Source organism: Canis lupus, chromosome Y, assembly GCF_048164855.1.
Source record: "Canis lupus baileyi chromosome Y, mCanLup2.hap1, whole genome shotgun sequence".
Classification (NCBI taxonomy): Eukaryota; Metazoa; Chordata; class Mammalia; order Carnivora; family Canidae; genus Canis; species Canis lupus.
The window spans coordinates 8,205,616-8,222,810 of NC_132877.1; the positions used below are offsets into that span (position 1 = coordinate 8,205,616).

A 17,195-nucleotide genomic window follows, 5' to 3' on the forward strand; every position below is an offset into this window, starting at 1 on the left:
TGTCAATGCTACCCAGGGCAATTTACGTGTTCAATGCAATCCCTATCAAAATACCATGGACTTTCTTCAGAGAGTTGGAAGAAACCATCTTCAGATTTGTGTGGAATCAGAAAAGACCCTGAATAGCCAGGGGAGTATTAAAAAAGAAAACCAGAGCTGGGGGCACCAAAATGCCACATTTCAAGTTGTACCACGAAGCTGTGGTCATCAAGACAGTGTGGTACTGGCACAAAAACAGACACATAGATCAATGGAACAGAACAGAGTATCCAGAAATGGGCCCTCAACTCTATGGTCAACTAATATTCGACAAAGCAGGAAAGACTATCCACTGGAAAAAAGACGGTCTCTTCAATAAATGGTGCTGGGAAACTGGACAGCCACACACAGAAGAGAGAAACTGGACCCTTCTCTTCCACCACACACAAAGATACACTCAAAATGAGTGAAAGATCTAAATGTGAGACAAGAATCCATCAAAATCCTGGAGGAGAACACAGGCAACACCCTTTTTGAACTTGGCCACAGCAACTTCTTTCAAGATACATCCATGAAGGCAAGGGAAACAAAAGCAAAAATGAATTATTGGGACTTCATCAAGATAGAAAGCTTCTTCACAGCAAAAGAAGCCATCAACAAAACTAAAAGACAACCAACAGCGTGGGAGAAGATATTTGCAAATGACGTTATCAGATGAAGGGCTAGTATCCAAGATCTATAAAGATCTTATTAAACTCAACACCCAAACAACCCAGTCATGAAAAGGGCAGAAGACGTGAACAGACATTTCTCCACAGAAGACCTACACATGGCCAACAAGCACATGAGAAAATGCTCCGCATCACTGGCCATCGGGGAAATACAAATCAAAACAACAACCTTACACCAGTGAGACTGGGGAAAATTAACAAGACAGGAAACAACAAATGTTGGAGAGGATGTGGAAAAAAGGGAACCCTCTTGCACTGTTGGTGGGAATGTGAACTGGTGTAGCCACTCTGGAAAACTCTGTGGAGGTTCCTCAAAGAGGTAAAAATAGAGCTACCCTACAACCCAGCAATTGCACTGCTGGGGATTTACCCCAAAGATACAGATGCAGTGAAACAGCAGGACACCTGCCCCAATGTTGATAGCAGCAATGTCCACAATAGTCAAACTGTGGAAGGAACCTCGGTGTCCATCAAAGGATAAGTGGATTAAGAAGATGTGGTGTACGTATGCAACCGAATATTACTCAGCCATTAGAAACGACAAATACCCACCATTTGCTTCAGTGTGGATGGAACCGTTCGGTATTATGCTGAGTGAAATAAGTCAGTCGGAGAAGGACAGTCATTATATGGTCTCATTCATTTGGGGAATGTAAAAAATAGTGAAGGGGAATAAAGGAGAAAGGAGAGAAAATGAGTGAAAATATCAGTGAGGGTGACAAACCACGAGAGACACAGAACTCTGGGAAATGAACAAGGGGTAGTGGAAAGGGAGGTGGGTGGCGGGGGGGGGGGGGGGGGTTGTGTGTGACTTGGTGAAAGGCACTGCGGGGGGCACTTGATGGGATGAGCACTGGGTGTTATGCTATATGTTGGCAAATTGAACTCCAATTTTAAAAAATGTAAAAAAAAGAATTAAAAATAAATAAGTAAATAAATAAATAAATAAATACAATTTTGAAAGAAAAAAAGAAAAAAACAATTACCTGATTGTACCAGGTGCCTCAATGTCCAGAAGAATGCATATTTCCAGATTGTTTCTAGCCCCCCACCCCACTCAAAATTAGAAGAGGTCCCTCATTCCAATGTCATGTATTCACCTCCTTCCCCATATATACATAAGCTATCAGGCTCAACAGGGCAAGGCAGCTTTGAGAAAAATCCCCTGTCTTCTCATTCCTTGGCTGCCCTTCTGACAATAGAGGTTTCTTTGCTTCACAGCCGGTAGCTCAGACCTTGGCTTGCTGCCCATCTGGTGAGCAGACAAATTTGAGCTTGGTAACAAGGGTGCACACCTTTTATTGGTAAATAACGTCACAACTTTTCTGAAATTGTGAAATTATTTCATATGTCACAGTTCAAAAATAATGCAATGAAATATAAATTATCAAAGTTAAATTAAGGCTGTGGGCAGTTACAGGAAGATGGTGTGTATAAATGTATGCATATGTGATGAGGGAACAGAAGGCTAGCTGAGGATAAAGCAAGATCTGACACCGGGGAACCCCTCCTACCCCCATTCTCACCCGCACCCACCCCATGCCCACCAAAACCCACTCCTGGCTGTCCAAAAGCTAAGGAAAGGAAAAACGGGTAATTTATAGAGATCACAATCCTGCAAGGCAGGAGTCTCCCTCAGTTTACAAATGTCTTAGTGATTTACAAGAACAAAGCATTTTTATCAGTAACCTAGCTTCCAGAAGGAAATGTAGATACAATTAGCATTTTTGTTTTGTTTTGTTTTGTTTTTTACGATTTCATTTATTTACTTATGAGAGACAGGCAGAAGAGAGAGAGAGAGAGAGAGAGAGAGAGAGGCAGAGACATTGGCGGAGAGAGAAACAAGAGGCAGATACATTGGCAGAGAGAGAAACAAGCTCCCCGCAGGAAGCCGGATGCCAGAGGCTCTCCAGGATCCCAGGGTCAGGCCTTGAGCCTGAGCTGAAGGCTCAGATGCTCAACTGCTGAGTCACCCAGGCATCCCTGTAGATACAATTAAACAATCATAACTTCACAATAAGCAAGGCCTCCGGTGTCAGGTAGGTCCTCCTTAGCATATGAAAGTTCTTCTGAAAACCTCCCTTTTCCTGCCAACTCCCAGTATATAATCAGCCACCCCTCACAAAAGGGGCAGGGGGGTGGGGGTGGGGGTGGGGCAGCTCTTCTGCCCACGGGTTATGAACTGTGCTTTAATAATACCACCATTTTGCTCCAAAGAGGTCTCCAGAATTCTTTCTTGGTCATTGGATCCAGATCTTACCCCATTGAACCTCACCCACATTTCAAAAGTGCATCCCGTGTGTGTATGTGTGTGTGTGTGTGTGTGCAGATATGCATCCTATGCATGTAAATATATTAAAATTGAAACGGAGTAAATTGCAGGACAGAAGATATAGTATGATCTTGTAACTATGTAGTATGTCAATGGGTACCTTTTGAAGTGGGAGAGCTAGGTTCTTGTCTCACAGAGTCAAAGAATGAATGAATGTCTCCAGACACAGGAACGAGTGAATAAAGCCGAGGAAATTTATTAAGCAAGGTAACAGAAAAAGTAGAAGTTTATTAAGCAAGGTAACAGAAAAAGGCTCTCGGGAGTGAGTGGCAACAGGGTTGCCACGGGGGGCTTGTAGGGTTGGTCTTTTATTGAAACCCAACCAGGGAACCTAAATCCTTTTAACATCTCTATTGATATCACCACTGAGTAAGGACTACTGATAACACCTCCAGTGACTTACTTCCTTTTCTCTCGCTTTTTTTCTTTTTTATCAAAAAGTTTTAAACTTTATTAAAATTTTTTTCAAGATTTTTTTAATAAAGTTATTTTTTATTGGTGTTCAATTTCCCAACATATAGAATAACACCCAGTGTTCATCCTGTCAAGTGCCACCCTCAGTGCCCGGCACCCAGTACCCCCCCCTCCCGCCCACCTCCCCTTCCACCACCCCTAGTTCCGTTTCCCAGAGTTGGGAGTCTTCCATGTTCTGTCTCACTTTCTGATATTTGCCACTTATTTTTTCTCCTTTCCCCTTTATTCCCTTTCACTATTTTTTATATTCCCCAAATGAGTGAGACCATATAATGTTTGTCCTTCTCCGATTGACTTATTTCACTCAGCATAATACCCTCCAGTTCCATCCACGTCGAAGCAAATGGTGGGTATTCGTCATTTCTAATGGCTGAGTAATATTCCATTGTATACATAAACCACATCTTCTTTATCCATTCATCTTTCGATGGACACCGAGGATCCTTCCACAGTTTGGCTATTGTGGACATTGCTGCTATAAACATCGGGGTGCAGGTGTCCCGGCGTTTCATTGCATCTGTATCTTTGGGGTAAATCCCCAACAGTGCAATTGCTGGGTCGTAGGGCAGATCTATTTTTACCTCTTTGAGGAACCTCCACAGAGTTTTCCAGAGTGGCTGCACCAGCTCACATTCCCACCAACAGTTCACATCCTCACCAACAGTGTAGGAGGGTTCCCCTTTCTCCACATCGTCTCCAACATTTGTGGTTTCCTGCCTTGTTCTTTATCCCCATTCTCACTGGTGTGAAGTGGTATCTCATTGTGGTTTTGATTTGTATGTCCCTGATGGCAAGGGGTGCGGAGCATTTTCTCCTGTGCCCTTTGGCCATGTCTATGTCTTCCTCTGTGAGATTTCTGTTCATGAGTGACTTACTTCCTTTTTAGGGTCTGGTAATTCTTTGTTGGTCACAAGTAGCTATTATAACAAGACCCCATCTCTGGCATCCTGCAACAGGATGGTCTGGTTTATTTATCTCTGGTTTCTTTTCATCTCCACATTTTTTGGGATTTTTGTGACCCTGATTCCGTGGCCCCCTACCTATCTCTCCCTATCTAGCCCTGCCTGTCGCTTACTCTCTTCCCATAATAGTTTCTCCAGGGAATGCCATTTTATAGGATTCCCTTTTCCTTTTGTAAAGTCAAATTCAATTTAGAAATTTTAAATTTACATGTAATGTAATATTTGGAATGCAAAAGAATCTTTGTGGTTCTGTGTTTACTCCTCTAGGACTATGATTCTAACATTTAAACAATCCGTATCTTAAACATATTTTTATAGTGAAAGGGAATAAAGAGGAAAGGCGAGAAAATGAGTGGGAAATATCAGAGAGGGTGACAGAACATGAGAGACACCTAACTCTGGGAAAGGAACAAGGTAGTGGAAAGGGAGGTGGGTGGGGGATGGGGTGACCCGGTGACAGACACTGGGGGGGGGGGCACTTGACGGGATGAGCACTGAGTGATATGCTATATGTTGGCAAATTGAACTCCAATAAAAAAATAATTTAAAAAAGAGCTCCCCCCCCAAAATAAAAACAATAAATAAAAATATTTTTAACTGTTGACTTTTACTCAGTGTGAAAATTACTTTTCAAATAACCTGGTTATCTGACATGAAGCCCCTAAAAAGGTGTTCTAAATGGAAAGTACTACAGCATCCACTTTTATAAAAACTTACCAGTTCTGTATTAAAATGAAATCGTAAAAACGACAAAATCACTTATGAGTAAAAGAAGTTGAATGCATTCTTCTTCGCTTAATGCAAGCTTAAGAAAAAACATTACTTATTACCCCTTTTGATGAGATTATAACTGAGATGCACTTATAATTAAGATGCTTTGTCCTATGAATCATTCATTGTCCATTTATCATAATTTTAAAAACTAAAATTGGATTGACTTATTTGTAAAATCACTTGTTTTATTAATAACAGAAGACTTACATGAAATTCTTTTTTAAATTTCGTTTTACTTTTATTTATTTATTTATTTATTTATTATTTTTAAATTATTTTTTACATTTAAATTCTAAGAAATCAACCATACCGTAAATTATTAAAGAAAAGAGTGGTCCATCGTTTCCCTACAGGGAAATTCCTTTTCAACCACTGAGTTTGCCTGAGGATAAATCTCCAATTTGCTCTTTGAATTCAAATGTTCTTTTTCATCAGATAATTAACAATGAACAGTATAACACACCCTCTGTAATGCTCTTATCCACAGCACCACCTTAGTGAATGCCTAATTAATCAAAAAGCCTTCTGCTATTTCCATTACTGTTTCTTTGTGAGGCAAGAAGTCAGTATGCTTACAGTCACAGTGATGTGGGAAGGAAAGGTAGATAAATATATATGGCTTTAGCATGCCATCATTGCAAAAGTCCATTTTTGTTTTTTTATTTTTTTGAATATTTTGTATTGGAGTTCGATTTGCCAACATATAGCATAACACCCAGTGCTCATCCCGTTAAGTGCCCCCGTCAGTGCCCCTCACCCAGTCACCCCTTCCCCCCGCCCACCCACCTCCCCTTCCACTACCCCTTGTTCGTTTCCCAGAAAAATTAAGTATCTTTATAACCTGCAACCCACTAACGAATACTTGAGGACACAGAGCATAACATTCCTCCAAGAAACTGCCAACTGTCTTAATGTTTCACTAGAGGGAAAAGCAAGGTTAGTTTGACAATAGCAAGGCCTCCTGTATCTGATGAGTCTTCTTTAGCATGTGAAAATCCTTTTGGAACTTGTCTTATGTTCACTTCCCCCAACCCCAACCCCAACCTCAAAGTATATAATCAGCTGCCCCTCACAATCCCCAGGCAGCAGCAGCTCTCTCTGCCCATGGGACCTGTCCCCCATACTTTAATAAAATCACTTTTCATCAAAGACACCTCAAGAGTCCTTTCTTGGCCACCGGCTCCAAAACTGCATCAACTACATTTCAAACCTACATCAACATCATCTGAACTGCCGAAAGCCAGCATAGCTTTGTGCAAAGGAGCCGAAACCTGAAATTCGATAGTGCCTTGCACAAAGGCACTGCGAGGATGGTTTGAGAAACAAACACTGGGACGTGGTTTCCTCAGGTGTTAGCAACTGCACAAAAAGCATTGCAGCAAAGCTTGTGTGTCAAGTGCAGTGGATTGAAACTAAAGAATTGGTTTTCCAACTGGAGAATTGCATTTTATACAAGCCACAATCTTACAAAGTTACATTTTTGCTTGGAAGCATGTTGATGACTTTATACAACACCTAATTGACATAACACTGGTGGGGACCTGGGGGGGGGGGGTTGTGGAGTGGGGAGTCAGGGAGTCCTTGTCCTTTAAAAGGCTTCTCTACAACTTGGGGATAAAAGCAGTGAAAAACACTGCCTTTGAGGACCGGCCGGTGGCCCAGCGGTTGAGCCTGTGCCTTTGGCTCAGAGAGTGATCTTGGGGTCCTGGGAGGAGTCTGCTTCTCCCTCTCTGCCTATGTCTCTGACTCTCTGTGTCTCTCATGAATAAATAAATAAAATCTTCAAACAAACAAACAAACAAACAAACAAACAAAAAAACCCCACTGCCTTTGATAATCATTGGGGTTGCCTCAGAGCTTATGATTTTCTCTTTGAGGATTTCTCGTCTGACAAGTTGGTGAGGATGTTGAAAATAAATGCCAATGTTCAAAGGATTAAGTAAATCCTAATGAAGAGGGAGAGTTAGGTCCTTGTCTCACAGAGTTGAAGAAGAATGAATTTCTCTGACAAAAGAGAGTGAGTGAGTAAAGCCATAGAAGTTTACTAAGCAAGGCTACAGAGAGAGGTCTCAGGAGTGATAAGGGTCCCAACAGGGTTGCTCACGTGGGTCTCCACTGACAATCTTTTGTTTAGAACCGGGCAGGGAGCTTGTGGCCTTATCTTATTCTTGTGACCTCTTAGTTTGAGTAGGGACTTGTGATAACGGTCTTTAATGATTTACTCCTTTTAGGATCTGGTTATTGTTTGTTGATCACAGATGATTGTCATTAAAAAGACGCCACTACCACCACCCCTAGGGCGGGGTTGTTTGGGTTGTTCCCTCATCTCTGCTTTTCTTACACCTCAGCATTTTGGGGATTTCTATGAGCCTGATGATCCCACAGCCCCCTATCTGTCCCAACCGAGTCCTATCCATCCCTTACTCAGTAAGGTCCCTCTACCTGGGGGGCGGGAGGAAGGATCTTATGTTTATGATCTGAGTTTCATGTGGCTTGTCCACTTCCAGACTCCACCAAGAAACAAATATAATGCTTCTGTTTTGAATCGGTTGATGTGATGAAATAAAAGAATACAAGAATACAAGATGAGGCAGTGGATAATTCCCAAATGTTTAACAATATTTGGATCTTTTCTGAATCTTTGCTAGAGCATTCCAACTGTGGAATGAGAATAAAGGCATCCCCAAAGTTAATAGATTGCACGATCTTTTGTTTGTTTGTTTGTTTTAATGGTCTGTGATCTTTGTTTGTTTCCATGAAAAGGAGTTTATTTTGCACCAATGAGTGAAAGCAACCTTACACAGTCCAAAGAATTTAGTAGACGCTAAGAGAGTTTATGGTAGGCCTAATATGTTAGTGCAACACCAAGGCTAAACATTTTCAATCTTACTGCCTATAGTATTTTGACAAAACCAATCCCTAAATTCTGGAAGTGGAATGTCCAGCTTTGGCTTTTGAACTGAATCAGTGCTTAACAGTTTGAAACACCTAATCATGACCAAATCCAGTTACAAACTGGAGTTAGCTAATTAGCTTTGTCTAAAGGAGTTTTCTCCTATCTCTGTGAGAGGCAAGTGGTTACAGTTGAAAGCCAGGTGCGTAGGTTAAACTCCTACCTATAAGGGGACTTCAAAAGGCATTGTCTTTGCTGATGTTTACATTTCAAAGAGCAGGCTCCAAGGCCATTAGGAGAGACCTTTCTGGGATCCTCGGAGCTGCCAAGGGGCTTGCTTATATAGCTCTTAAAAAGATTTACGTACATCTCAACAGAAGAGCAGAGAAAGAATTTACAAGTTCTCTAAAGGGAATGCTCCAAGGAATGGGAGGGGCGAGAGTGGCTTTCCTTTTTGGCAATAAAGAAAACAGCAAATTTATTTTATTTTTCCACATTCTCACAAAAAGTTGCTGGACAAATGTGAAGAACACCTTATTTAAACACCAGGCAAGAACCACTCCTTTTGTTTTCACCATACATTCTTGTTGTTTTGTTAACCTTTCTTATTTAATATACTAATTTTGTTGTGGTCTCAACCAAAACAACAGCAGAATTTTCGGGTCATTTGAATCAGCATAGAGATTTCAAAAAAACATTAAACCAAATAAAACCCCATGTTAACCCAGAAATGCCAAGGGAGAAGAGTAATGAGGGGACATTTGCTCCAGCAGAAAACAAAGCAGAGATTAGTAACTATTTTAATTATCATTACACCTCTTCATTGTATGATTAAACGTTAAAAGAGCAATAATTCCAAGTTTTGCTGAGCCTTTTCATGAGCGTGTATGGAAATCTCACGCGTTGCTGGTAGAAATATGAAATGACACAAAAGCTCTGGAAAAATCTTAGGAAAAACTTCTCACCAAGTTACCCATACAACTACCCCATGACACAGAAATTTCACCCCTGGGTGTTGCCCAAGTGAACTGAAAACTTAGGTTCACTCAGACATTTTAACTTAACTGTTCAGCTTTATTAATAAAACCCTCAAACTGAAAACAGTCCATCAAAAAGTTCACATAAACTGTGGTAGATTCATATGAACTTTAAGCTGAGTGAAAGAAGATACATCACAGTAAGTATTGCATGGTTCTCTTTGCGTGAAGCTCAAGCTCAGGCAAAACTAATCTCTCAATGATAGAAATTATGTCATTGATGGAGGAAACCAAGTACACAGGAACACAAGGAAGTTTTAGGGTTGATGGGATGGGGATGATGGAAATACTCTATAAGCTAATGGCAGTGGTAGTTACTCACTTAGAAGCATTTGTTCAAACTTGTCAACCTGGTATGATGAAGTGACATTTTATATTCATGGGAAGAATTATCATTAAAAGTAATAGTTAATAAATGTATATCTATTTAAATAACTCAAGGATGGATATTTGCATTACTCTTCCACTAAAAGATTTTCTAGATGGAGCATTATTTTCATGTTAATAATAACTAGTACTTAATCCTTTACTAATGTCAACCTCTGTTCTCAGTACTTTATGAACATTTTCTCGTTGTATCCTTACATAGCTTACTTAATTTTCTCTCTACAACATCCCAGTGAGGTAGGCTTTGTTGTTGTTACATTATTATTGTTATCATCATCATCTTCACCATCATTGTCACGTGAACGTCAAGAACTCTGAGGGCCACACAGATAAAGTAAATTGTTCAAGGTTAGGACTGGCAGAGAAGGGGTCAAATCCAGATTTTTATCTAGAGGCCACGCTCTTGTTTGGTCTAAATATTTAAGGATTGGCATTTTAAAATATAGCAGATAGCCATTAGAAAATACCAGATATCGGGATCCCTGGGTGGCGCAGCGGTTTAGCGCCTGCCTTTGGCCCAGGGCGCGATCCTGGAGACCCGGGATCGAATCCCACGTCAGGCTCCCAGTGCATGGAGCCTGTTTCTCCCTCTGCCTGTGTCTCTGCCTCTCCTTCTGCCTGTGTCTCTGCCTCTCTCTCTGTGTGTGACTATCATAAATAAATAAAAATTAAAAAAAAAAAAAAAAAAAAAGAAACTACCAGATATCAATGTCTACTTGAAAACAAACAAACAAAACGAAACAACCTTGCTACAAAACACAGATAAGCAGCAATTCCTCTCTGGGATATATGGTTCTCAGAAATGCATGCAAATGTTCTCCCACATACACGTATGCGAATGTACAAAGAACCGTACTATCTGTAATGAGTAAAATCAGAAAAAGTCTATTCACGTGTCCATCAAAAGTAGAATGAAATACATACAGAAATTTCTAAAACAAACTGAATGCCAGTGAAATTATACTTCATAAAACAATCTAGACATGGTTTTGCATTTCCATTTAGTTGAAGCTCAAGAAAAGGAAAATTAACCCATGGTACTGAAGGTTGGAGCGGAGTTATTTCTGGGCAACATGTGGAAAGAGAGGTTTTAAATATAAAACACAAATATATATGAATATATGTATATATGATATATGTTTACACATATATGTGCATATACAAATACATATATTTTATATACACATATATACCCACACATATTCGTATATGTACATATGTGTATGTATAATGTATATAAACAGTTTTAAAAAATACAAAGTAGTTCAGGAAGTTGCTTAAAAGATATTGCAATATGTATTTCTCACTTATTGGCATAAAGCTCGGAGTAAGCAATATTGTTCCCACAACAAGTTAATTTGCCTGGTTAACTCTTCCACCCCCCCCTCCCCCCTTCCCCCCCCCCCCCCAACCTTGGACGTTTCTTTCAAAAACATGGCATTGAGCTCTAAAATGTACTATTTAAAAAAATAAAATAAAATAAAAAATAAAATGTACTATCTTAGTGTTTGAGCTTTAGTATTTGAAAAACTTTGGAATATGTGTATTGGAAAGTTGGTTTTGATAGACGGTATGTACTTTGACCATCAATTTATCTTTATTTTAAAAAGTGATGATTTTCTTTGCAAACTCTGTTTTCTACCTTAGCCTGTATGATAAACTTGGTAATGCCTTTGATTTAAGTTTTCATTGACATCTACATTAGATTAGCCAGGCTTGGCTCTCCCACCTCCTATCCCACTGCCCCATAATCTGAATAGTTCATATTCTCAATATTTTTTTCCTCTACCTTTGTGCGTGTGTAAGTCAGTCAGCAATGGAAGCAATTACATTGTTAGAAGATAATTTTCAGTAAAAGAGGCAAAAGTCCGGGTGTCCTACAGATATAAAAATGAACACGAGTTAAATAAAGATTTTCTCGGGACTCCTGGGTGGCTCAGCGGTTGAGGTCATACAATGCTGCCTAGGTGCTCTACATTAGCCAAATAGTCCCCCTGACTGTGTCTCTTGGAGACCTTGTGTTTTTTAATAGGCTTTGTCCTGTGCAATGTATAGTAGTTACTCTGATACTGCAAATGTACTTTTAAGATTTGCAAAGAGAAACTTTCCCCCACACTATTACAGAGACATATTCTAAGATAATTTCCACGTCTGCCTTCAGAATTTATTTTGAGGAGGTATTCACTTCTTGCACATGGTATACCATGACTTTTAATTGGCTCTAATTTAGAAATTTAATTTAGATTTGTAACATCTTGTTTGTGTTGTTTGTTTAGTTTCCTTTTTTAAAAGATTTTATTCCTTTTTTAGAAGAAAAGTTTGTATATCAAAATTTGGTTGTTCTGCAGACTGGCCATTAATTATTACCTGTCAATACATATTAGCATTGTGTTAATCATCAGCACAGAAACAAAATAGAATTACTAGTTATTTGGCAGTGGAAAACTGGCATGGAATCTTCAGTCCCAGATTAAGCAGAAGAAACACCATGATGACTAACATATCAGTATCCTGTGGTGTTTTTTTGGCTAATGGAATTAGGTTATGTTTAGAGTTTGTGAAGTGTAACTTTCACATATGATAAACAATTCACAATCTTTAGTGCCCATGATTTCTGTGATTTAAAGGGATAAAAATGTTGATTAATAACAACAGTCTGTTTCAATTCTTAAAGAGATGCATGGAGACTTCTGTGCGGCCGGCCCGGTTAGATGTTGACCTTATTTGGGAGTTTTGCTTGAGAATCGGTAGGTTGGGCTTCGGGTGATGGTCAGCGGAGCGGGTTTGAGGCAAGGTGCTGGGCGGAGAAATGAGTATTTTAGAAGCAAAAATCACAGCACCAGAGTCTAGATAATTTTCTGAACGCTTACACTTTCCAACTTCCCTCCGTACGCATCGCCCCCCGTCCCCCCCCCCCCCCTTTTTTCTGTAAGCGCTGTAATTTTACGCTTCTGCTATGTTCAGGGCATTGAACTGCGATGATCACGGTGCAGCGGTACAACAAAATGCCTTCGGCTTTCCGAGAAAGTCTTCCGACCGTTGGACGGACAATTCAACCTCGAATTATCGGTGTGAAAGCGGAGGAAACGGTAGAGACAGCGGCCGCAATCGCGTCAGACGACCCATGAACGCATTCTTGGTGTGGTCTCGCGATCAAAGGCGCAAGATGGCTCTAGAGAATCCCCAAATGCAAAACTCAGAGATCAGCAAGCAGCTGGGGTACCAGTGGAAAATGCTTACAGAAGCCGAAAAATGGCCATTCTTCGAGGAGGCGCAGAGACTACAGGCCATGCACCGAGAGAAATACCCGGACTATAAATACCGACCTCGTCGGAAGGCCACGGCACAGAAAAGTCACAAATTGCTACCTGCAGCCTCCTCCTCCATGCTATGCAAGCAGGTGCACGTAGATGAGAGGTTCTACCCCTTCACCTACACGGACAGCTGTAGTAGGGCTGCACACACACGAATGGAGGACCAGTTAAGCTGCTCACAACCCATGAGCACAGCCAGGTCGCTGCTGCAACAGGAGTACCACAGCAGCTCCGCAAGCCTCCGTGACAGTCCGGAAACCTTGGCCGCACAGATGTCCGCTGACGCTTCTTTTTACTCTAAGTAACAGCTGGGACTTTCTGACGCTTATTTTCCTTAGTGATTTCTTTACTCTGGCTAACGAAACGTCCTATTCATACTGATTTTGCTATTATTTCATTCAAAATGAGGCGTTGGAAACTTGCTTAACATATAAAGAATTACAAAGTATGCAATTGACTCAGGCTGGGTTTATGGCTGCTTAACTTGAGGAGAGAGCACGTTGATACTTTCTGAAACTCCTGGACTTCCAAGACCACTTGTTTTTCTTTTAACCAAACAACTGTTATATCTAATTATAGTTGCTCCATAGACGGAGCTTTAAATAAGTGAAATAGGTGCAAGAATATACTAATAATCTGATAATCGTCCTCATAGGTACCACAATTTTCACTCTTTATTTTTAAAATACTTTCTTTATTCATGAGAGACACCCAGAAAGAGGCAGAGACGTAGGCAGCGGGACAAGCAGGCTCCCTGCGGGGGGGAGACCGGTGGGGGACTCGCTGTCAGGACCCCCTCCCCCCCACCCCCCCATGGGGCCCTGAGCCAAAGTCCCACGCTCTACCCCTGAGGCCCCCGGGTGGACCTTCACTCTTTATTTTAAATAAATATTATTTATTATTATATTATTATATTATATTACATTATTTAAATAAATATTATAAATAAATATTTTTATCACAAAAATAAAGTAGTGGGAAATACGGATAAAACTGTGCTATAGATAAAAATGTACTTCCATGGAAAGCATTCTTTGAAGCTTTCGTTTGAAGGAATCCCTTTGCAAAGGACAGGTTCATTGGTCTCTCAGCTACTTTGCCTGTCTTTGTAATCCCCAGATAATTAAGGACTACATATGTAAATTATATCTTCTTTGGTACTGTATATTATCTCTCCTTCCTGCTGTGGAAATCCGGTTTTGTCCATATCTGCAGTTTAATTCCTCTCCTCTACAGGTATTTGCGCACTTTCCCTTCCACTTTAAACCCATCCAGTAACATCCATCCAGTGCAAGAAAATCTTTCTTTTTTTTTTTCTTTTAAGATTGTATTTATTTATCCATGAGAGAGACACACACAGAGAGAGGCGGAGACATCCGCACAGGGAGAAGCAGGCTCCATGCAGGAAGCCACCCGGGAGACTCTGGGATCACAGCCCTGTGCCAAAGGCAGACACTCAACCGCTGAGCCACCCAGGAGTCCCGAGAAAATCTTTATTTAACTCGTGTTCATTTTTATATCTGTAGGACACCCGGACTTTTGCCTCTTTTACTGAAAATTATCTTCTAACAATGTAATTGCTTCCATTGCTGACTGACTTACACACGCACAAAGGTAGAGGAAAAAAATATTGAGAATATGAACTATTCAGATTATGGGGCAGTGGGATAGGAGGTGGGAGAGCCAAGCCTGGCTAATCTAATGTAGATGTCAATGAAAACTTAAATCAAAGGCATTACCAAGTTTATCATACAGGCTAAGGTAGAAAACAGAGTTTGCAAAGAAAATCATCACTTTTTAAAATAAAGATAAATTGATGGTCAAAGTATATACCGTCTATCAAAACCAACTTTCCAATACACATATTCCAAAGTTTTTCAAATACTAAAGCTCAAACACTAAGATAGTACATTTTATTTTTTATTTTATTTTATTTTTTTTAAATAGTACATTTTAGAGCTCAATGCCATGTTTTTGAAAGAAACGTCCAAGGTTGGGGGGGGGGGGAAGGGGGGAGGGCGGGGTGGAAGAGTTAACCAGGCAAATTAACTTGTTGTGGGAACAATATTGCTTACTCCGAGCTTTATGCCAATAAGTGAGAAATACATATTGCAATATCTTTTAAGCAACTTCCTGAACTACTTTGTATTTTTTAAAACTGTTTATATACATTATACATACACATATGTACATATACGAATATGTGTGGGTATATATGTGTATATAAAATATATGTATTTGTATATGCACATATATGTGTAAACATATATCATATATACATATATTCATATATATTTGTGTTTTATATTTAAAACCTCTCTTTCCACATGTTGCCCAGAAATAACTCCGCTCCAACCTTCAGTACCATGGGTTAATTTTCCTTTTCTTGAGCTTCAACTAAATGGAAATGCAAAACCATGTCTAGATTGTTTTATGAAGTATAATTTCACTGGCATTCAGTTTGTTTTAGAAATTTCTGTATGTATTTCATTCTACTTTTGATGGACACGTGAATAGACTTTTTCTGATTTTACTCATTACAGATAGTACGGTTCTTTGTACATTCGCATACGTGTATGTGGGAGAACATTTGCATGCATTTCTGAGAACCATATATCCCAGAGAGGAATTGCTGCTTATCTGTGTTTTGTAGCAAGGTTGTTTCGTTTTGTTTGTTTGTTTTCAAGTAGACATTGATATCTGGTAGTTTCTTTTTTTTTTTTTTTTTTTTTAATTTTTATTTATTTATGATAGTCACACACAGAGAGAGAGGCAGAGACACAGGCAGAAGGAGAGGCAGAGACACAGGCAGAGGGAGAAACAGGCTCCATGCACTGGGAGCCTGACGTGGGATTCGATCCCGGGTCTCCAGGATCGCGCCCTGGGCCAAAGGCAGGCGCTAAACCGCTGCGCCACCCAGGGATCCCGATATCTGGTATTTTCTAATGGCTATCTGCTATATTTTAAAATGCCAATCCTTAAATATTTAGACCAAACAAGAGCGTGGCCTCTAGATAAAAATCTGGATTTGACCCCTTCTCTGCCAGTCCTAACCTTGAACAATTTACTTTATCTGTGTGGCCCTCAGAGTTCTTGACGTTCACGTGACAATGATGGTGAAGATGATGATGATAACAATAATAATGTAACAACAACAAAGCCTACCTCACTGGGATGTTGTAGAGAGAAAATTAAGTAAGCTATGTAAGGATACAACGAGAAAATGTTCATAAAGTACTGAGAACAGAGGTTGACATTAGTAAAGGATTAAGTACTAGTTATTATTAACATGAAAATAATGCTCCATCTAGAAAATCTTTTAGTGGAAGAGTAATGCAAATATCCATCCTTGAGTTATTTAAATAGATATACATTTATTAACTATTACTTTTAATGATAATTCTTCCCATGAATATAAAATGTCACTTCATCATACCAGGTTGACAAGTTTGAACAAATGCTTCTAAGTGAGTAACTACCACTGCCATTAGCTTATAGAGTATTTCCATCATCCCCATCCCATCAACCCTAAAACTTCCTTGTGTTCCTGTGTACTTGGTTTCCTCCATCAATGACATAATTTCTATCATTGAGAGATTAGTTTTGCCTGAGCTTGAGCTTCACGCAAAGAGAACCATGCAATACTTACTGTGATGTATCTTCTTTCACTCAGCTTAAAGTTCATATGAATCTACCACAGTTTATGTGAACTTTTTGATGGACTGTTTTCAGTTTGAGGGTTTTATTAATAAAGCTGAACAGTTAAGTTAAAATGTCTGAGTGAACCTAAGTTTTCAGTTCACTTGGGCAACACCCAGGGGTGAAATTTCTGTGTCATGGGGTAGTTGTATGGGTAACTTGGTGAGAAGTTTTTCCTAAGATTTTTCCAGAGCTTTTGTGTCATTTCATATTTCTACCAGCAACGCGTGAGATTTCCATACACGCTCATGAAAAGGCTCAGCAAAACTTGGAATTATTGCTCTTTTAACGTTTAATCATACAATGAAGAGGTGTAATGATAATTAAAATAGTTACTAATCTCTGCTTTGTTTTCTGCTGGAGCAAATGTCCCCTCATTACTCTTCTCCCTTGGCATTTCTGGGTTAACATGGGGTTTTATTTGGTTTAATGTTTTTTTGAAATCTCTATGCTGATTCAAATGACCCGAAAATTCTGCTGTTGTTTTGGTTGAGACCACAACAAAATTAGTATATTAAATAAGAAAGGTTAACAAAACAACAAGAATGTATGGTGAAAACAAAAGGAGTGGTTCTTGCCTGGTGTTTAAATAAGGTGTTCTTCACATTTGTCC

At 39.7% G+C, this 17,195-nt stretch overlaps 1 protein-coding gene across 1 annotated transcript; it reads left to right on the plus strand.

The window, feature by feature from the left end:
- The first annotated feature begins 12,525 nt into the window (after positions 1 to 12,525).
- LOC140629098 (sex-determining region Y protein) lies at positions 12,526 to 13,651 on the plus strand. Its single transcript, XM_072818532.1, has one exon. The coding sequence runs from the start codon at positions 12,526 to 12,528 to the stop codon at positions 13,186 to 13,188; it is 663 nt and encodes a 220-aa protein (XP_072674633.1). The 3' UTR covers positions 13,189 to 13,651.
- The last annotated feature ends 3,544 nt before the right edge of the window (positions 13,652 to 17,195 follow it).